At 40.3% G+C, this 23,409-nt stretch overlaps 1 protein-coding gene across 5 annotated transcripts; it reads right to left on the bottom strand.

The window, feature by feature from the left end:
* Positions 1–145: 145 nt before the first annotated feature.
* zdhhc23a (zinc finger DHHC-type palmitoyltransferase 23a) lies at positions 146–23,204 on the bottom strand. 5 transcript variants are annotated; one of them, XM_026998501.2, is made up of 8 exons: positions 22,851–23,204; positions 21,268–21,476; positions 20,479–21,129; positions 19,692–19,862; positions 19,131–19,395; positions 8,843–9,120; positions 5,589–5,680; positions 146–1,785 (listed from the first exon to the last, which is right to left on the bottom strand). In XM_026998501.2, exons 2-6 carry the CDS (start codon positions 21,387–21,389, stop codon positions 9,082–9,084), a joined length of 1,248 nt encoding a protein of 415 aa, XP_026854302.2. In that variant the 5' UTR covers positions 21,390–21,476; positions 22,851–23,204; the 3' UTR covers positions 146–1,785; positions 5,589–5,680; positions 8,843–9,081. The 5 variants fall into 5 exon arrangements, with proteins under 5 accessions (XP_026854302.2, XP_026854298.2, XP_026854300.2 ...); XM_026998497.2 differs by having other exon boundaries at positions 8,888–9,120; XM_026998499.2 differs by having other exon boundaries at positions 8,888–9,120; positions 21,268–21,431.
* Positions 23,205–23,409: the final 205 nt, after the last annotated feature.

The following is a 23,409-nucleotide window of genomic DNA, read 5'->3' as shown; positions in this document are numbered from 1 at the left end:
TATTGCTTCTTCTTTTCTATAGTTTTCAGGGGCTACCATTGAACACGTGCCTTGTGTCCTAACATGACTGGTTTAGACAATATGTGACGTTACACAAGGAGAACGTCCTTCTTTTGTAATACTACTGACTGGAGTCAGATGCTTGTGGATGTGAACGGAGAGGTTTTATTATAAAAGTGATATTCCAAAGCCGGAGTCAAAAAACAGGCTAGAGTCAAAAGCCATATTGACCATACACAATACATGGATGAAACAAAGTTGCAGTCTTGAAAACGGTCCAAAATAAACCGGACTGGGAGTCAACCAAACAACCAAACCAGAAAGGGATAAGAAAAATCAGGGAGCAGGCTAGACTGTAAACAACAGACAGAAAGAATGCTCAGTACACATGGAACTATAATGGCAATACTTTGCAAAGGACAAGCACAAACAGGTATAAATAGGAGGAGGAAATGAGCAACAGGTGAAAGTTTTTAATAATTAGGGGAGGCAGTTTGAATGAGAATAGTTGGACTAGGAGGAGTAACGGGCTGGGAGCTAGGAGGCGTAGTCTGGGTCAGGGGGCGTGACACTTTTCAAAGGTTGATGTGCACTTTATGTGTTGTCCCTTCTGGGCTAAATGACTTTCTTAGGCTACACAGATTCTTCATGATCAGATATGATGCCATCCTCACACACAAGTAGGCAGCTGCACCATCCTCTTGTCCAGCAGGTTCAGGCTTGTCTCTAGAAGCTCAGCAGCCAATCTTTGGCCTTAACTCTTCAGTGCATTCCTTTTCAAGTGTGTGTGTGGGAGTTACTGTGTTTGAGAATGCATGTGTTGCAAACCTCAGTCCGCCTCTACACAGTGATCAGGTCCAAGTCCGTTAAAACATGAGGTTCCCTTCCAAGGAAGAGTTTTTAAGCAGATGTACATTTTTTCTTTATAGAATTAAAGCTGTAAAACAGGCCTTATTTGAAATCATCTGTATATACTGGATATCTCAGTTATATCAGCTTTTGAACTACTCACACCATTGAACCTAATCCATCATATAAAAAGTGTTTTATGTTAAATAAAACAAAATATGCTACACAAAGAATGCAAACAAATTGTTAATATGCACAACATTTTTACCTTGAATACATTGAATTACATTTTGTGCTTTGTCATAAATGTTCTAATGAGCAGGATTTAAGACAATAGATAGATGTTTTGTTTCAGGTCGTGGTCCCCTGCATTACTGGGATGTGCAGCATAAGATGCTTCTGTTGCCCAGGAGACAGGGGAGGGGAAAAGTCAGCAGACATGAGCTGTTTTTGCCCAGTTGTACCTAACAGTAATAATTTAAAAATTACACAAGTTAAAATTAATAATAATTTTGGCCACATTTAACAGCCAATCACATCACAAAAGTGAAATCACAAGGCTGCTCTCCCCACCCCAATCATGCAGCATGTTAACTATAGCAACTACTCTGTTTATTAAAAAAAATATTTATTAGAAACACCTTTGAAGAATACAATAGTCAACACTGTGAATTTTTCTGAGATTTGAGTGATATTGGTTTGAATGTATAAAAACATGTACCACTGCCCCATTTAGGAATTGTCTGAACTGGGCTTTGAAACATTCAGGTACATCTCGTCATGGTCATCATCAAACACCTCTTGTTTTCCCGTGGTCCTTTTCATGTCTGTATCAGGGGAGGAGCCTCGTCCTTTGCCTTGCATTGAGGGCTGACAGGTGGTCTCATTGTCTGATCGTTTCATAATATACTTGGGGTTCTTCAGCTTTCTTCTCCTCTGTTACCAAGAGAGAAAGTGAGACACAGAGATGGTAAAACAGATTGAGGTGAACAGTTTGAGATTGTTACTCTCACGGCTTTGCATAAACTCAAGAATGTTGGCAAAGCATTCCTTGAATAAGTAAACATCTGTAAAGTATTTCAAGATTACTTCATAACTTTATCAAAACATAACTTTATTATTAGTCCTAACTTTATTGACTTTATAATTTTATTTTACAGTTTCTGTTAGCCATCCTCCAACTCCTCTGTTCTGATCACTGCACCACTGTTAGCTGTATTGGTTTGGACAGACGACCTTCCTATCCCAGCAGTAACAATGCTGTATGTAAAATCTCCAGAAACATTTCCACGCCTGATACAATCGCACCAGCACAATGCTAATAACCATGTCTTAACCACTGCTATGTTGAAGAGGTCCATGATATTAATAACATATAGTCTGCAATTCTGTAGTCAGAACCTGATGCCTGTAACTAAATAGCTATAAAATGCTCATATAAGATAGGCATACCTAATAAAACCTAATAATGCCTGTGAATGTATTTCCATGAGTGCATGAGTAGTGGAGAACCAGTTTGTTTGATGCATGCTTAGCTCTAGGAGCAACCATGATCCTGCATGATCAAGCATGAACACGAAGAAAGGTGGTGACAGCAAAAAAAATCTCATTGCTGCTCACTATGTTTCTTTCCCACATTGAAAAGAGAGCAGAGAGGACAGCGTATGTTCAATTTCTGTTTAAGGTTGATCTGTGGTATGTTATCAACCTGAAGGTAGCTTTGCCTTTTGGTTTGCTATGCAGATAAAAAGAGCAATCTGAGGTACTTTTACTTTTAAACGTTCAAGTGTTTAAAATTCAACAAAGTGTAACGCAACTGATGGTGTTCAGATGATCGCGGATAAGATCAAGCAATTCAGGTTTATTAGGAGAGGGGAAAACCAAAGCTGGGGTCAAAAAACAATAAAAGGTCACATGCCAGAGAGGGCAAACACAGCACAAACAGGTCTGGCCAAAGAGCAAACAAGAAAACAGTCCAATAAAGACAATACAAGTAATCAGTCCAAGTTAATGTACAAACTAGAATGGGATGAAACAAAAGTGAATCCAGAGAACAAAACAGGTCATGTATCAGACAGGCTGACACAAAACCCACTCGGTATGTAGAGATAAACCATGGCAGTAGTTCACATTGAAAGAATGAGATGAGACAGGTTAAACACACAGTTCGAGATTATTACTCTCACGGCTTTGCATAAACTCAAGAATGTTGGCAAAGCATTCCTTGAATAAGTAAACAAATCTGTAAAGTATTTCAAGATTACTTCATAACTTTATCAAAACATAACTTTATTATTAGTCCTAACTTTATTGACTTTATAATTTTATTTTACAGTTTCTGTTAGCCATCCTCCAACTCCTCTGTTCTGATCACTGCACCACTGTTAGCTGTATTGGTTTGGACAGACGACCTTCCTATCCCAGCAGTAACAATGCTGTATGTAAAATCTCCAGAAACATTTCCACGCCTGATACAATCGCACCAGCACAATGCTAATAACCATGTCTTAACCACTGCTATGTTGAAGAGGTCCATGATATTAATAACATATATTCTGCAATTCTGTAGTCAGAACCTGATGCCTGTAACTAAATAGCTATAAAATGCTCATATAAGATAGGCATACCTAATAATACCTAATAATGCCTGTGAATGTATTTCCATGAGTGCATGAGTAGTGGAGAACCAGTTTGTTTGATGCATGCTTAGCTCTAGGAGCAACCATGATCCTGCATGATCAAGCATGAACACGAAGAAAGGTGGTGACAGCAAAAAAAATCTTATTGCTGCTCACTATGTTTCTTTCCCACATTGAAAAGAGAGCAGAGAGGACAGCGTATGTTCAATTTCTGTTTAAGGTTGATCTGTGGTATGTTATCAACCTGAAGGTAGCTTTGCCTTTTGGTTTGCTATGCAGATAAAAAGAGCAATCTGAGGTACTTTTACTTTTAAACGTTCAAGTGTTTAAAATTCAACAAAGTGTAACGCAACTGATGGTGTTCAGATGATCGCGGATAAGATCAAGCAATTCAGGTTTATTAGGAGAGGGGAAAACCAAAGCTGGGGTCAAAAAACAATAAAAGGTCACATGCCAGAGAGGGCAAACGCAGCACAAACAGGTCTGGCCAAAGAGCAAACAAGAAAACAGTCCAATAAAGACAATACAAGTAATCAGTCCAAGTTAATGTACAAACTAGAATGGGATGAAACAAAAGTGAATCCAGAGAACAAAACAGGTCATGTATCAGACAGGCTGACACAAAACCCAGTCGGTATGTAGAGATAAACCATGGCAGTAGTTCACATTGAAAGAATGAGATGAGACAGGTTAAACACACAGTTCGAGATTATTACTCTCACGGCTTTGCATAAACTCAAGAATGTTGGCAAAGCATTCCTTGAATAAGTAAACAAATCTGTAAAGTATTTCAAGATTACTTCATAACTTTATCAAAACATAACTTTATTATTAGTCCTAACTTTATTGACTTTATAATTTTATTTTACAGTTTCTGTTAGCCATCCTCCAATTCCTCTGTTCTGATCACTGCACCACTGTTAGATGTATTGGTTTGGACAGACGACCTTCCTATCCCAGCAGTAACAATGCTGTATGTAAAATCTCCAGAAACATTTCCACGCCTGATACAATTGCACCAGCACAATGCTAATAACCATGTCTTAACCACTGCTATGTTGAAGAGGTCCATGATATTAATAACATATAGTCTGCAATTCTGTAGTCAGAACCTGATGCCTGTAACTAAATAGCTATAAAATGCTCATATAAGATAGGCATACCTAATAATACCTAATAATGCCTGTGAATGTATTTCCATGAGTGCATGAGTAGTGGAGAACCAGTTTGTTTGATGCATGCTTAGCTCTAGGAGCAACCATGATCCTGCATGATCAAGCATGAACACGAAGAAAGGTGGTGACAGCAAAAAAAATCTTATTGCTGCTCACTATGTTTCTTTCCCACATTGAAAAGAGAAAGTTCAAGTGTTTAAAATTCAACAAAGTGTAACGCAACTGATGGTGTTCAGATGATCGCGGATAAGATCAAGCAATTCAGGTTTATTAGGAGAGGGGAAAACCAAAGCTGGGGTCAAAAAACAATAAAAGGTCACATGCCAGAGAGGGCAAACGCAGCACAAACAGGTCTGGCCAAAGAGCAAACAAGAAAACAGTCCAATAAATACAATACAAGTAATCAGTCCAAGTTAATGTACAAACTAGAATGGGATGAAACAAAAGTGAATCCAGAGAACAAAACAGGTCATGTATCAGACAGGCTGACACAAAACCCACTCGGTATGTAGAGATAAACCATGGCAGTAGTTCACATTGAAAGAATGAGATGAGACAGGTTAAACAGACAGAGTAAAACAGGAACAAGTGTACACACTTAACAGCCAGGGGAGGAGGAACGCGGGAGCTGGCTGAGGGTGGTGGCACCGGTTGAAGTGATAGGTGTGCTGGTGGAATGAGGTTAATGGGAGATGTAGTCAGAAAGTGGGGTATTGATACTTAACAGGTTTATAAGAAACCATGTGAGCATAAATATGAATTTTCCATCATACTGAAAATTCCTTTAGATTAATTTCTGATCTTGTTGTTCTTGTTTGCTTATTCTGACCTGTATTATATTTGAACATGGATTCAAAAGAGCTCTGAACCAACACAGGAGCCTGACGGCTTTACTGAAAGGTAGAAGAAGGTGAAGGGCTTCTACCTTTTTACAAACGACCATGATGATGATCCCATTCAGAAGCACAATCGTCACTATGCCGCACGCGATATACACCATCAGCATCGTGGAAAGACCTGAAGGAGACAGACACCATCACTCACTTGTTGGAATGCTTTAGGAGTCCTTAGTTTGCATTTTTAGGGCAGCAAGTGTTAGTTGTAGTGGGGTCACATATACACAGCTCAATGAACACACAAACATATAAACAAATCATCTGTTTAGAGGTATGACATTTGCCACTGGAGTGCACATTAAGATCTTGGTGGTGCAATTGTGAGGTTCTTGAGGCTGTTTTTGTCAGTTTTTGTCAGCTCAGAGAATGGAAATGAAGTCTTACTGTACCTCTTTTTCTGACAGCACAAACACAGCATGCGAGATGCCGTAGTATCATTGCATGATACCCCTGATACCCCATGCTGACCCCTTCCTGTTTCCTTTGTAAGTGGAGTGTTCCATTTACAGTTCATTGTACTTTGAGACTGCTAATATTACGTAGAACGCTCATTCTCTCCGAGATTAGCTAGCATACAGCCATTCAATCTCTCCTCGATGTGACAGGTTGTGAGGACCGTTACAGGTTTAATGTTGTGACAGGTTATGAAGGCCATGTTAGGTTTAATGTTGTGACAGGTTATGAAGGCCGTGTTAGGTTTAATGTTGTGACAGGTTATGAAGGCCAGGATAGGTTTAATGGTGTAACAGGTTGTGAGCACTGTGATAAGTTTAATGTTGTGACAGGTTATAAAGGCCGTGTTAGGTTTAATGGCGTGACAGGTTGTGAGGACTGTGATAGGTTTAATGTTGTGACAGGTTATGAAGGCCATGATAGGTTTAATGTTGTGACAGGTTATGAAGGCCATGATAGGTTTAATGTTGTGACAGGTTATGAAGGCCATGTTAGGTTTAATGGTGTAACAGGTTGTGAGCACTGTGATAGGTTTAATGTTGTGACAGGTTATGAAGGCCATGATAGGTTTAATGTTGTGACAGGTTATGAAGGCCGTGTTAGGTTTAATGGTGTAACAGGTTGTGAGCACTGTGATAAGTTTAATGTTGTGACAGGTTATGAAGGCCATGATAGGTTTAATGTTGTGACAGGTTATGAAGGCCAGGATAGGTTTAATGGCGTGACAGGTTGTGAGGACTGTGATAGGTTTAATGTTGTGACAGGTTATGAAGGCCATGTTAGGTTTAATGGCGTGACAGGTTGTGAGGACTGTGATAGGTTTAATGTTGTGACAGGTTATGAAGGCCATGATAGGTTTAATGTTGTGACAGGTTATGAAGGCCGTGTTAGGTTTAATGGTGTAACAGGTTGTGAGCACTGTGATAAGTTTAATGTTGTGACAGGTTATGAAGGCCATGATAGGTTTAATGTTGTGACAGGTTATGAAGGCCAGGATAGGTTTAATGGCGTGACAGGTTGTGAGGACTGTGATAGGTTTAATGTTGTGACAGGTTATGAAGGCCATGATAGGTTTAATGTTGTGACAGGTTATGAAGGCCGTGTTAGGTTTAATGGTGTAACAGGTTGTGAGCACTGTGATAAGTTTAATGTTGTGACAGGTTATGAAGGCCATGATAGGTTTAATGTTGTGACAGGTTATAAAGGCCATGATAGGTTTAATGGTGTGACAAGTTGTGAGGACTGTGATAGGTTTAATGTTGTGACAGGTTATGAAGGCCATGATAGGTTTAATGTTGTGACAGGTTATGAAGGCCATGATAGGTTTAATGTTGTGACAGGTTATGAAGGCCATGATAGGTTTAATGGTGTGACAGGTTATGAAGGCCATGATAGGTTTAATGGTGTGACAAGTTGTGAGGACTGTGATAGGTTTAATGTTGTGACAGGTTATGAAGGCCATGATAGGTTTAATGGTGTGACAGGTTATGAAGGCCATGATAGGTTTAATGGTGTGACAGGTTATGAAGGCCATGATAGGTTTAATGGTGTGATAGGTTTAATGGTGTGACAGGTTATGAGTACCATCAGATGGTGGAATGAACTTCCTCTGGTTGTCCATAAAGCAGCTTCCCTTGCAGTCCTCAAACGCAGACTGAAGACGTATATTTTTGTGGAATATTTATGTACCTATGTAACTGAAACTCTAGTACTTATTGTAGGGTATTGTTTGTTATTGCACTTATTATCATTGTCTGAGATAGAGCTTAACATTGAACCCTGTATTTCCGCAGTATTCTAGTTCAATGGTATCTTGAACTCTTACCTACTGTACTGGCTAGAATGCGATATGAGTAAAATAATAAAGCACTTTTGTAACACGCTCTGAATAAAAGCGTCTGCCAAATGCCGTGACGTAAATGTCAAAAAGGTTAAACTCTATCAACACTGCAATCCTTCCATATATCCTATGAATCCGTATGCATTATGTGCTGTCTATCAAGATATCTGTTCCACATTTAATTCTTTCATATGTCCGAGTGTGCCTCAATCACATTACTCTGTGTGAGACCTGTTTGTCATACTCAACATGCAGGGAGTTTTTCTTTCTATCTATCTATCTATCTATCTATCTATCTATCTATCTATCTATCTATCTATCTATCTATCTATCTATCTATCTATCTATCTATCTATCTATCTATCTATCTATCTATCTATCTATCTATCTACTTCTTCTTCTTTTTCTTCTTCTTATTATTACAGCATAATATTTTAAATAATTTTTTAACATGGTTGTAAAAATGTTGGTGCCCGTTTTTTCTTCTTTGATGCATGGCTGGTGACATGTCTAGATAAAAGAAATGAAGAAATCTACTGGATAATCTACTGGAGAGATGAACCAAAACTTCTAAAACATTCAGGGAGTAGCATACTTGTGTGCAAGTTACACTAGGAATTCTCCTTTCATCTTTTCTTATGGTTTATAAGCCTTTGCAAATATCTCAGCAGTGCAGTGCCTAAATTATACCAACATAAATTAAACCAGCAATGAATGCAATAACACTCATCTGCCACCCAGGGGCACTTTTCTACCTTTTCTACCTTAAAAAATTCAAATATTCAAAAATTTAAAAATCAGATTTTAAATAGTATCTTTTGAATCCTATAATGTAATCCAAAATTTTAATTGTTTTTGTTTCAGTGGTAGAAATAATCCCTCTAATTTAAGTGATGTACAATGCTATTTTTTTGTTTTGGTAAATATTTAATGAATGACTCCTCTGGGCAGTAACATCCAAGGTCATAAGTAAAGTCTGAATCAACTCACATCATGAAGATCATGGTGATGATGATGATAAGATCATGTAGATACCTTGATGTTTGTTTTCCGGCTTTTCCACGCTGCGGCCTTTCCTGTCATCTTTCTCGTCGCCTTTCAGTAGTAGCATATGCCCATTCAGACTCCCGCTGGGATACGTGGAAAGGTGACAGCAGTATGCTCCAAAGTCACCCTCCTGGAGCTGTTTGAGGTTGAATGTGTGGTACTTATTCATGGAGACGCGGTCCTTATACATGGAGTCGAAAAAATGAATTCCGTGCACCGGGCTGAAGACAAGGATTAAGTGTGAATTATTGCAGCGGCTCCACTGGACCTGAGTGACTGTAGCGTTGTTCTTAGGTGCACAGTGTAGAGACACATTGTGACCAGGCAAAGCATGCATGTTTGGTGATGTGACCACCATATCATTTGCTGTACACCCTAAGTCAGAGAGAGAGGCAAACAGATAAAAAGGTTAAAAGACCGAGAAATAGAGCAAGAGAGAGAGAGAGAGTGATGAAAAGCAAGACAGATGGACACACATAGAGAAAGACAGGAAGTAAGAGACAAAAGAAAAGTAGACAAAGAGAGGAAGAGAGAGAGAGACTGTTGTGTAAAACTGTTGTTTCAGGAACAATCTACGATATTTTCTATGCAGTCACACTAACCATTCATTTAATGAAGAGTGAAATAAGGTCTTTTGTTGTCTTTAAATCAATATTCATTTATAAGGAGAAATAACTTTTCTTGCTGTCTTTTATATTTAGTCTTTTTAGTCTTTTATATTTATTTATATTTACATGCATGTACATCCAAGAGTTATTTTCCCAAAACAAATGTATGGTTAATAATTATGAATTTCATAAAAAACATACCCCCAACACCTATTTGTTTTTGTACTTTGTATTATACTTTGGTAGTCCTGTTTTCTCTAGTTCTTATACATAGATAGAATACGTTTGTCCTGAAAAATTACAATAACAAATTATGCTGAAACCATTACCTTTGAAGAGTAGGAAAAAAACAAGAAGACAGGCCCATTGTTGTCCAGAAGAGACAGATAGTTTTTTTTGTCTGCTTTCCATAGTGCACAACTCAGTAATGATGTTACTAAATGATAGGAGGTCACTGAATAACCAGCACCATAAATGTGCATTCCCCTAGAGCAGAGAGAATGTAAAGACCACTTTACAAGACACACACACGCACACACATACACACACATGTACACACACACACATGTACACACACACACGCACACACGCAGACACACACACATGCACACACACACACACACATGCGTGCGCACACGCACACACACACACACACACACACGCACACACACACACACACACATGTAGATACTCATAAACAACTGGACAAGTTGACTGGACTGAGAAAGTGAAAATAACAAATGATTCCAGTGAAAATAAAAAGTAATCAAAATCACATCATGTCATAAAGACATAGAGTGACATGCATAGGAAGACTTGTGTTCTCTGTGTGACAGAACACACAAACACACACACCAGTTTCTAAACTATACGAATACGCTTGCATGTTTGCAGCATTATCCTTTTATGTGTGGTTTTACTAAGCAGAGTATGACTCATGCTAAACCTCTTCCTGTTTAAACATTCTGTCATGTGCATCACTTTTTGGTACTCTCTATGTAGCTGGATAACTGCTCTCTTCACGCACATACACCCCAAGCTATAGTCTTATATAAGAATATTGTTTAACACAAGATAACTCACACAGATTTAAGATAATGTCAAGGTGAAATGAATGGGTGAAAATGGAATCATGTCATCCAAAGTATGATGAAGCACTTAAAAAGCAGGAAAAACTTTGAGTTGATGTTTGTCACACACACATACATGCAGACACACACACACACACACACACACACACACACACACACATACACACACTATCAACCTGCCCTTTAAGCAATCTCCTGTTTACCCATTGTTCAAAAGCAGCAGTAAACAACAACAAAAAAACTATTTGATAACTGCTAACCCATTGGTATCAAACTCAGTTTAGATAACGGCTCACATTACACTGTGTCCAGTGTTAATTAATAACTCGTAAATGTGTTAATTAATTGTAATTTATCCAAATATACATTTAAAACGCAAATAGAGCTTGTATTACATACTAAACAGCATTGTTTAATGTTGCAGATTTTTGTTAGCCTATGCTACATTCAATTACTCTCGGAAGTTGCAAGTTTCCGAGTTTGAAGCAGTAAGTAGGTTACAAGTGGTTATGGTTGGAAGCCAAACAGATGTCCCCAGAATGTTTCTGTCAAGCCTGTGTTTAAATGTACATTTTTATCTTTAGAATCAATAAAAAGAAAAAGCACCTACATTCATACAATCATCTATATACTGGACAATATGTGACTTTATCTCAGGGAGACCTGCTACAATATTGGCTAAAGCATGAGGAAATAGATTTCATAAATTACTTAATCTAGGGAATGTATACTGCTTATTCTCTACAAAAAGGCAAACCAGAAATGGTAATTTTGTGATTAGATCAGAACCATTTCTTTTCTTTTCAAAGAAGTTCCTTTTAGCTCCTCAAACATTCAATGTGTTGCTGGCCCTGTTGTACATGCCCCTGTCTCTTCCACTATAAGCTTCCTCCTTATCCAGTCCCAGATGGTGCAGTATGGAGCAGTGTAGCTATGACCTAGGCTTGTCATCATTGAATCTTCTGTGAGTTCTTGCAGGCACACATATGTCTTTCAGAAACTAATGAATCATCCAGATCCACATCCACAGCTTCACTACACCACAGTCAGTCTGGTCATAGCGCTTGCAGCTCCAGTTTTTCTAACACAGTCCAAATTTTCCCATGAGTTGAGTAATTTTCAGGTACTACATGTGAGTGGGATCAGGACTGTGATCAGACTGACTTACAACCGCACAGGGATCAAAGTTGTAGTGTACTTTAAGTGCAGCTGGTGTCGAGTGTTTTTGGTGGGACACTGAATGTGTTGCCTGTATATAGGAAGTGCACGGATAAAGTTTGCACTGTTGAGGTCCCCAACTACAAAGAGGAGAGAACCTGGATGAATCTGTTCCATACGAAGTTGAAGTGCCTCTCTCCCACAAGCATGTGGTGGAATGTGAACAATGACCAGGATGAACACGGAAAACTCTCACAGTGGATAAAGTCTACAGTTAATGAAGGGAGCACCCAGACATGGTTGACATATTATAATAAAAACACCTATGTCTGTGCACCAACCTTTGTTAATGTAGAAACAAAGTCCACTACCTTTTAGCTTTTCCATTTGATCCATATTGCAGTCAGCATGGAATAGTTGGAAGCCAGGTAGGGGAACTGCACTGTCGGGAGTTTGATCAGTTAACCAGGTTTCCATGAAACACAAAGCAGCAGAGCATAAGAAGTCCTAGCTGGTTCTGTTTCTGATGAGAAGTTGCAGTTCAGTCATCTTGTTGTTAAGAGAGTGGAGATTGGCAAGGTGTAAAACAGGACGTGGTGTTCAGAAACCTTTGGAGTTTCACCAGTGCAATGGCACGTCTAGCTTTTGTCTTTTCCAGTGTCTTTTCCAGTGTCTCCCATACAGTGTAGCAGCAGTGCTGACTAAAATGTTTAAAGACTGCATTGGATTAATGAGATTAGGAATCAGGTCACATAGGCAAATTTGCTGGATGCTAAGCAATTCCTCTCTTCTATATTTAAATGAATTTGCTCTACAAAGAATGATACAAACATAGAAATAAAAAAAACAAAAAGGTAGAGCACCCGTGGCAACCATCTGCGATGCCATCTTTGGTGATTCACATAGTGGGTATTATCAGAGTTTTTTGAAGTTGTTTACTGTAGGAAATTGCCATCCAGAGAAATAATATTTATCAACAGCTGTATCTTGAAAAATCTAATTGCAGTTCAATAATCTTAAACCCAAGATTCATATTTTCAGACAATCATTTTATAGTCTTTTGTATAAAAGATAATCACAACTATACCCTGCACTGGTGTAGTTGTAATCTTATATGTACCACATACACAACTAATGCCATGTGTTTTTGTAAGAACATAGTGTCTGATTTTAATATTTATATACATTATGATTAGATCTAAATCTTTTGGTAGGTAGCCCGGAACTACAAAAAACTACAAAGGTTTTAAACCAGTGGACTGCAATCCACTTCTGGTTACTATCTTTCATTTTGTTTTATTCAGTTATTGATTCTACTAATGCTACCTGTACCAAGCTTGGTGTGTGCTTTTATGAGAACAAAATGGAAAGTTCAGCTTTATTGCTTAAAATGCAACCTTGAACTGTGAACTTTAGGGCTGCAATCCTAATTCACAACATAGGATGCAGTCCTCAACACAGAGTTGCTATCCTGAGTCTATTTAATCTATCCAGCAACAGAATATATGGAATGAATTGATAAATTAAATCAAAGGGTTATCATCTATATATTTTTATAGTGTAGTTATAAGTATATAAGTTTATGTTTTGTATAGCTTAATTTTATCAGTAAATGATGAAAACTTAAAACTTATGTTGTTTTGCTGGCATTTTTATGAACTATTTTTAGATAACAAATGCATGTTTTAAAAATCTATTCTGTGCTATACTATGAATAAGCATGGGATTTCAATCAGTCAAAATGACCGCTATGTCCATTCTAGTAGTTATGGAATTCTTGGATTTCTAGTGCATGACTTACAGCACCAAAATCAATATTAAATGATCTACGAAGTTGTAATGATTCACAGATTTCTGATAATTGATGTATATCATCTGAGGCATATGGTGTACAAGACAAAAATGAACATTAAATGGAAATTGGATGTAATGCAATATCTGCTTTAATTTAGTATTTATTATATATGAATGTAACAATCTCAACTTTGAATGAATTCAACTCCTATACAAGACTAAAATAAACTGTAAATGGCATAGCAGTGCAGAAGCAGTGATGCACCACCTTTGGAGTTGTAATGTAATGCATGCTTCCATTTTGCATTCCATTTTGAATCTAGAGAGCATTCAAACAGCATTACATGGGACATTAAATTAGCCTGTGAATGATAGGTTGAAGTTATGACACAACCATTTAATTTTTAATGCAGTTCCAATTTTTAATGCAGTATAATAAAAAATGTATATATATATATATATATATATATATATATATATATATATATATATATATATATATATATATATATATAAAAGACAAAATATTACTTAAGGATATTAAGGATATTAAGTCTATTATGGAATCGTGCTTTGGGAGCAATGATACTCTCTAGCCTCTGGTGTCTCAGTTTGTATCCTGGGTTTTTCCACCTGAACAGAGAATGAGCTGTGTGGTGTTAATCACTGAGAGCTCCATGCTTTTCAACTGTAGTGCAGTGTGTAGAGTGTGTCCATAGAGGGGAGATCAGAGCCAATGGTTCTCTCTGCAGTTTTGATGACTTGTTGAAGAGATTTCCTGTCAGCCTTGGAGATGTTTCCAAACCACAGAGTAATGCCACTGCTCAGAATGCTGTCCATGAGTGTAGGCCTGGGTGAGGCTCTGATGTCAGAGTCTAGCCTTGTTCAGCAGCCTGATGAAGTACAGCTGCTGCCAAGCTTTCTTCACTGTTGCCACAGGTTTTTTTTCATGGCTCAAGTTTTCTGTCATATGACACTCATCTTGTTCCATCTCACTTACATTGATAGTGAGAGACTGCGAGGGGTAGGTTCTCCTCCTGAAATCCAGAATTAGTTCTCTGGTGTTAATCTATGTTAGGAACAAGACTGTTGTCTGCTCCACAGACAACTGTTTTGTTTACCAATTCCCTGTATGACTCAAACCTGCCCTTAATGAGATCTAGGATGGTTATATCATCCGAATATATTTAAAAATGATATCGTTGTCCTGGGTTGAAATAGTCATAAGTGTATATGGCACAGGGTTTGGGGCTGAGACAACAGCCCTCAGCAGTCTCTGTGCTGAATGTGAGCTCAGTAGAGACCTTATTACCCAACCTCAACACCTGTTATCTGTCTATAAGGAAATCCAAAATCCAGTTACAGGTGGATGCTGGCACTCCAAGGTCTGCCAGATTCACAGTCAGGATTGTGTTAATGGAAGAACTCCAGAAAAACCTTTGTGTGCATATGTTCTGTTGGTGTACAAGTGTTTAGTACAAAGTAAAACATCAAGGCCACCGCCTTGTCCACTGATCTACTTGGGGTGTAGGCAAACTGTGGGGGAACCTAAGTGCTACTGGCCTGAAGTGGTTCACTGTGGATGTGTTTTTAGGGGGTGGTACTACAAAGGAAGACTTGAAAGGCTGTGGAATTGTCTCCTGTGTAAGGGAAGAGTTAAAAATGTCTGTGTGTCCCCCTGGCAGCTGTCCAGTGCAGACCTTCAGGACTCTCATTGACACTCCATCAGGTCCCACCGTTTTGTATGGGTTTACCTGCTTTAAAGTCCCAAGAACCTGTGCTTATGCAGAACATGCATCAATCAAGGTTACGTGGGAATTGATAGGGTGTCTGTTCAGTGTCAATGAAACTGTTGAGTTTCTGTGGCAGGATCTGCACTGAACCAGAGCTTTTCATTGGGAAAAACAAACAATGGTCCAAAAGTTTTTTTCCTCTTAAAATTGGTAGGGTGTTGACATATTTTTCTAGAGATTACAGTGATTAAAATCCTCCAAAACAATATAAGGTATGAAGTATTATGTCCACTAAAGTGGCCAGCACTTTTAAGTAATATATTCCACATCCCCAGAACAGGACTGAGATATTACCCTAGTATCAGTACACCAGAACTGTTTGATGAGAATGACTATTTATCCCTTGCCAGTTTTGCTGCACTTAACAGCATTACAGTCAGTTCTGAAGACCATGTAGCCTGTCAATGTTATGGACTAATCGAGGGTGTGCCTAAACCATGGAAGAACCTCATGTCTCTCCACTGGATTTAAGGACACAGGACACAGGCCAGGTGAAATGCAGCCTTAATTTGGGTTCATAAGGCTGGTGCTATGACCGAATAATAATGGCCTCTTCACCTGCTCCAAAGAGGAGATAGACCACTGTCTCCATAACACCTACAGTGATGCAGCAAGGGAAGAGGTCCTATGGGAATGCAGTACCTTCAATAATCTACCTCAGCCTACCTTTGGAATCCCAGGGGAATAAGTGCCCTACAAAGTGTATAAGAGGGGTGACAGGCTTTGACCATGGAAGATCTTGAGAGCTATCTGGATGAGGGGGAAGTTATCCCAATAATGGAGATGTGCAGAATGTGTGTGGATTCTCAAGGAGGGGAACTCAAGTAAGATCAAGAAGTTCATGACAATCTCATAGCTCAGCACTGAGAGAAAGATACTGTATGTTTCAGTGTCATTGCCCAATGACTAAATGAGTACCTACTGAAGAATGCATAAACTGATAACTCTGATCAGAAGGGTGGGATGCTGAATATGTCAGAAAGTTTCAAACATACAGGAGCCATGACACAGCCAATTAGAGAGGCATGAGAAGAAAGATGACTCATCAAGGGCCTTGGGAAGACCACTGACAGCACTCTGAAGGATGCTTCCTCTATCAAGGCCACAAAGGCATCATGACATGGTTGGCAAAAGAGAACAAGTTAGCGCATCCATGTATCCTTCCCAGGATTCTAAAATTTCTCTTCATCAGTGGTGGAGGGCTTCAAGAGGAAGATCAGTCAGCGCCTGTGTAGATGGCTGGGCGTGCCATATAGCCTGAGCAGTATTGCTGTGTATGGGAAGCGCATCAAGCTAAGGCTCTCCATGAGCAGTCTAAGTGAGGAGTTCATGGTTGCCTGTGTAAGAGGTGCTGCAGTATAGGGAGTCTTGTTATCTTTCCAAAGATCTCCCAGCCTGACATTGAGGCAAGAACTGGGAGAAATGGAAGGCACATTCTGCAGGGGACCAGGCAGAGTCACAACTGTGGCAGAGAGCTCTTGTGCAATAGTGGCATCAGGTAGAGCAAAGATTTGCAGCTTTCCATCAGCCGTCATGACCAAGCTGAGGACAAGGACAGGTACCACTTGGCCTGGTGTAAGCCAGATGATGGAACATCTCCCGATTTCCCGATCTTCTAAGAAGTTGTATCTGGCTGAGCCCTTCCTCATAAAGTTCAGAGTATAGTACATCTATGATATCCTTCCAAATCCATCTTACCTTGTCAGCTGTAGAAAGATGGACTCACCAGCATGTCTCTTGTGCTTCAGGAATGGAACACTGGAGAGCATTCTTAGCTTCTGCCCCAAGGCACTAGATGAAAGTCACTACCTCTGGTGGCCTGACCAGTGGAAGGCTATTAGTGACACCATCTGCAATGCCAAAGACCAAGTTAAGCAGTTTAAACCATCAAGGTCAGCAGTGGCATTTGTCAGACCAGGAGAGAAACCTCAGCTAGGGAGCAGTAGGGCTCTTTGGAGCAGCATGTGATTGGTAGATGAGGGTCATTCTGGGGAAGAACTCTATGATTTCCAGAGACCACCCTGGTTTCAGAAATATCACAGCAAGTGGTCATGTTGACGCTCACTATACCATGGGAGGAAAAGAAAGGAAGAGGCAAACGAAAGGAAGTGAGCCTAGTGCACTTGGTGGATGAGTGCTGCAGAAAGGGATAGAAATCACATTGGTGTCCACAGAGATGGGATGCAGTGGATCTGCAGTTCAGTCTCTATTTAAAACCTACAGACTCCTGGGCATCACTAACATACACAAGAAGCCCATCGGTGCCAACAGCAGAAAGCAGAAAAGGCCTCTAGAAGGATGTGGATGAAAAGGAGTGATCCATGGGTGTATGCTACTTTGACATAAGCTGGGAACTAATCACTCCCGGCTGTGTCACCTGGACGAGTGTCTATGATCTTGGAAAGACCAGACACACCCAGTGACCCCAGTTAACATCACTGATAATGTGTCCAAGTGTATCACTAGATGTATTTATTAAACTTTATGTTTAAGAAAAAAAAAAAGAAAAAAAATGTAATAAATAAAACAGGAAATATGTTACAGTCAAAACCTAATAATGTATGTTACCAGTATTGCGGCTCAAATGCTGCTGAAATTCAAAATGGACTAAATTAATATAAAAAGTGGGAACTGCATTAAATTAAAAAGCCAATAGCTGTCTGCCATTACTGCCACATAGCTGCACCAGTCACAGATGATTTTAGCACTGTGTAATGTGGTTGAAATGGTATTGAAATTCTAAATGGAAGAAATAAAATAAAGCAGGAATTGTACCAAGATATATCATTCACACATTCACATTGATTATGTGATGAATTTCAAACACTATTGAAATACATATCTGACAAAAGTTCTATGTGAAGCATGTACTGTTGTATAAAAACTCCAAAAGGTTGTGCATCATTTCCAACTGATATTCAAAAGAAAACCAAAATTAATGTAGATACTATATTACATCCAATCTCCAGATAGTTTCTTCATAATTTCTTTCAATTATCTGCACCATTTACAGTTCGTTCTTGTGTTATATATGATGTGCTTCAAAATGGTACTGAAGTGTAAAAGAGTAAAAGTTTGACATTTGTGTACACATTGACAATCCAAAGGTCTTATTACATCCTTGTAGAACTCTGAAGTGTTCGTTTTAGTGTTATAAGTCATGCAATTCATTTATTCATGACTGTGCTTTTATGTTTGTCTACTGTCTACTCTTTGATGATGATCCCTAACTTGCAATTGCAGTACACAGAAAGCTTTATATTGTTTAGCTACAAATACTGCTGAAATTATGTAAAATAAGGTGTGTGTGTGTGTAAAATAAAACATTTGTGCTGCACATCACCATATTCTAGTTCATTCCATTACGAAATTAGGTAAGTAGGTCAACTCAAAGTTGGCGAACGTAGTGAATATCAAACATCAAATATCAAGCTAATTTTATATCAGGTGGGTCCTAGATAGTCTAGACATTTGATGTTGATTAATCCAATACAAGGTAGTGTCTCTTCCTGCCAAAAGGTGGAATTACAAGGGAGACAATATTCTGCCTGAATGTGAATTCAACAAGCAAAAATACAGAATCTAACAAGGTATACTTTTTTCTTTCAGACTATGTCCAGATCAGTATTTCCTAATTGTAGTGTGAAAACAGGAAGCTACAAGGAAGTAGGTCCCTAGGCATAGGATGGGATCCATTCCCCCAGTGTCCAAGATGAGAACCATAAATTATACTGGTTGTACCAATATCTGGGGAGAGCAGAATGAGTTGTTGCTCCATGGGTCATACCATATCTGTGAGAGAAAGGGGGGGACCATCAGGAGTGTGCATGGTAAGGAACTGGGCCCAGTTGTGACGTAAGCCATGGGAGTAGATGCCGGTCTCCACCACTAGTCCACAGTAGCGCCGGTGGGCAGTTCTGTTGCGCAGGGCGATCTGAACCTCGCGTTCCGTGACATTATAGCTGATATTAATGAGCTGCAGGATCAGCAGGTGCAGCAAACCCCCTGTCACAATACAGCTGTACCAAACACACGTAAAACACAGCGCCGTGCTAGGCACAGGAACACACCCACACAGATGCACACACCCACAATGGAAATGTTAAAAGCGGTCACAGTACACACAAAAATACACTGTGATCCAGTGTTAGCAAAGGAATGTTTTGTGAGGGCATTTTGGTGCCACTGCTCTGAATAATGGATCCTCTTCTTTGGGTCTTTCTGTGTCTGAGTCTTCATAAAATCCAGGGTGATATTGTAAGGCTACACAAATAATGTGTGTGCTGGAGTGTGCATGTACGTACATGCGTGTATTTGTGAGTGTGTGTGTGTGTGTGGCGGGGTGTACCTGTACTGACTGTAGACTCCAGGGCAGTAGAGCAGAGCTGTGAACACACTCTGCCTGCGTGGACACACACTGTGCAGAACCATACTTATCCCATATAGAGAGGTCAGGAGGAAGAGGAGGAGTGTCAACAAGAAGTGTCTGTGATTGCCCTGTCCCACACAGCAGTTTATCCTAATATAAAACACACATGTATGTGCATGTAAACGTTTAAAAACTGTCAGCTAAAGCTGCCTTCAAAAAGAACGTCTAGCAGTTGAAATGAGCATGGATGCCATCATGTGTTTGACAGAATGAATGAGTCAAAGTGACTGCTTTGGATTAGTGGGCATGTGTGCATGTGCCCGTTTGTGTGTGTGTGTGTGTGTGTGTGTGTGTGTGTGTGTGTGTGTGTGTGTGTATGTGTCACTGACAGTGTATAACAGATTGGCTTGGTGTGTTCTCTCTAGGCAAAGGACTCCTGTGGCCCTCACACATGTCCCATCAACCTGTCTTCAGGGAATGTGTGTGTGTGTGTGTGTGTGAGTGATTTCTGGAAAACAGGTTGTGTTTGTGTGTGCAAGAGAGAGAAAGGGAAAAGGGATCATATCTTATTATTGAGTACGGTTGTGTTATGCTGGAAACATTGCTATCACAGATAAAAATACTACTTTGTCTGTAAACTAACTTATACGTAGACACAGTATTTTTTAACAGTGAAAGGGCAGGAGAGGAGTGTAGGGCTGATGAGTTATTGGGGTGATGAGTGAGGAGTTATTGGGGAGCAGTGTGGGGAATAGGGGACACCTACCAGATGCAGTGATGGTCCATTCGCAGCACACACCTCCCACAGATCCTGCAATGCCCTGACCTTGGCGGACGCACCAGTTGGCACATGGGACACCACTTCCTCTTTCCTCTTACTGGATACTCTGATTGGCTGACTCCATTAAAGTGGATAGGGTCTTGACCACAGAGTTTGCTCTGACTGGTGGAAGTGACACTGCAGTGTACAGGTCTGGGCGGGTTGTCTTGTACGAACCCGGGACCCTGTTTAGTGCGCACAAGAGAGACGAGCGTCAGTACCATTCCCGTTGTCACGGTGACCAGCTGCTGATTGCTCACATCACCCCGGGGCATAATCTCCGTGAGGAAGAGGTAGTACATGTAGGCAAGGGAGAAGAGCGCAAGGCTGAGGAAGAACAATGTCTGTCTCTTCCTGCGGTGCGTTATGTAGTAGTACCACAGCACCAGTCCAGGCAGGGCTGTCAGGACTACAACCCCCAGCATGCAGTGCAATGCTGCCACCCGCAACAGGACTGGAAGCAGGAGCATGGGGGGCAGGATGGAGAACTCTACACGGATGGGTCCCAGAGTGCTGCACGAAAACCCCAAACAATTCATCACACCACCAACAAGACGGAAGAGAACATCCGGCTTCTCTGAGTCTACCCGAAGCAGTCTGGGGGAGAGAGAGAGAGAGAGAGAGAGAGAGAGTGGAAAAGTGGACAGAAACAACAAACATAAATAAATAACTGTCTGAGTAGGAAGGTGTCAGAGCAGTGTAAATGTTCTGTGACCTTTACTCTATACCCCTCACCTCTCGCATGCATCATCCAGTTCCTCACAGTCACAGCAGCAAGATTCTCTCTGCTGGTCAATGTCTCCACAGCAGCAGAGTGGATCGTCCGGTTCTGGAGGCTTGAAGTGCCCTTGCTTCATTTTTACCAGCCTGGCCAACAGGGGCCGATGTATGCACACAGCCTACAGCACACAGGTCACAGTGGCTTCAGAGTGCAATAATTCCACCTGTTTGACAGGTTACAGGAGGATACGGTGAATCAGAGATCCACTTCCAGTATCTTACAGTACAGAGGAAATGTGTCTTTAGCTTCAAATTATAAATCATTGTATGAAAGACAGATTAGTCAGCATGAGCTCTTTTGCTTACTGCTTCACAGTAGATTTAAATTGGATTTGGCGATGTTAGCATTTTGCGTGGAGTCAGAAGAAGCGACAGCCCTATGAACGTCACTTGGCTGAATTAAGCAACCTGACACTACACTCATTTCTACGTGCTTTTAACAGAGTGCGGATCCTACTGTTATCTAGATTAGTGAAGTCATCAAGTGTGTAAGTCAACGAATAATATGATGGACCAGTTTTTACTGTTCATGTTGTAAGTGAGTGTAGGGCCGATAAGCCCTTTTTCAGTTCACCTCGCTTTGAGCTATATTTATGGTTTACATGCACTTTACACAGTAGGGGGCAAGGGAGGTTGCACAAGAGACCATGCATGTGTCCAGTGAGGGAGTGTTGGAGACATGTGTCTCATATCAGCCGCAGAGGGAACTTTCTGGACTGCCTGCCTGTAATGATAATCATTTCAACTTCTCAAGGCTGGTCTCATTCCGCCTGCCTGTTCTCTCTCTCTCTCTCTCTCTCTCTCTCTCTCTCTCTCTCTCTCTCTCTCTCTCTCTCTCTCTCTCTCTCTCTCTCTCTCTCTCTCTCTCTCTCTCTCTCTCTCTCTCTCTCTCTCTACGTGTCTGCCTTTGGAATCAAGGCCACCACGTCCTCTAGTGGAGTCTCAAACTGGGCCGACCAAAGTCTTTCCTTGAGAGGGCCACTGCATTACTATACCAGATAATGAGTGCCATTCAATAACTCCCACAGCGAGTGTTCCAAATTACACTTACTCCCTAGAGAGTGCACTGTACACTGCACTTTGACTGTGTGTTCTACACAGGAAAATCCTAGGTGCTTTCATGAACAAAAAGAAGCAAACATCTCATGTACAGTAAATGTAGAAGAGCCACAAATAATTTTACTTTGCCCATTCATAACTGCCTATGATATACTCCATGACAAAATACCTCTCTTCGTTTTATCACAAAAAATACTGCCAGACTGTTCAAATGTGAAAATCGTGACAATTACAAATATATGGTGTATTTTTCAGTGAAATAGGATCCATAAAGAACCTTCAAAACCGAAGTGCGGAACGTGCACTAACATTTACTTTCGGCTACTTGTAGGGAAATTCGCTTTGGCACAGTATATAGAATAACAACCCGCCCTCCTGTTTCTTGTTATTCGCGCGCTCGACAGGTGATGCTGCTTCAGATAAACATTTGAAAAAGCCCCACAGTTTACATATTTCGTAGCACGTGCACGCGTCCTTACCTTTCATGAATGATGTTTATTGAACTGGTTGTGGTTTTAACGCTCAGAGTTCAAAGTAAAAAACAAACAAACTAACTTTAAATCCTAATTATAATTTCCCTTACCCTGATGACAACCTTGGAAAAGTCACTCCGAAACGAGCTACAAAACTGTTGTTACTATGAGGCAAACCAGGAAATGCAATCCAGGAAAGATGCGCATCCTACAGTATTTTTTATTAATCAAGATTTAGTAATCCACACGCACTCGTGTATTCAGGTTTATACGGTTAATGAATCGTAGGCTAAAAAGTCCGTCTCTCCGGAAGTCAGTGTAAAATAACCCGCTCTCCTCATGCCAGCGCGAAGCGAGAAGGGTGGGATGGGAAAGCGCACTATTTATGAGCCGAGTTACCGATAAGGAACAGATGACGGCGTTGAAAAGGGAAGTTGGCAGGAGTTACCGTGACAGCGACAACGTGTAGCAACGAGCGCGCAGACTGCGAAGCGCATGGCGCGCGTACTCGACCTTACACTCGCCACTTACGCAGGCGCTCGTTAGGACGCTGCTCAGAGCTCAG

Source organism: Electrophorus electricus, chromosome 6 (assembly GCF_013358815.1).
Source record: "Electrophorus electricus isolate fEleEle1 chromosome 6, fEleEle1.pri, whole genome shotgun sequence".
Taxonomy (NCBI): Eukaryota; Metazoa; Chordata; class Actinopteri; order Gymnotiformes; family Gymnotidae; genus Electrophorus; species Electrophorus electricus.
Note: the sequence above shows the minus strand (reverse complement) of the source record. Positions and strands in the feature narration are given on the sequence as shown.

Coding starts and splice junctions, on each gene's coding strand:
- zdhhc23a (XM_035527225.1), bottom strand. CDS start 7,546: ATGGCCTTCATAACCTGTCACACCATTAAACCTATCATGGCCTTCATA.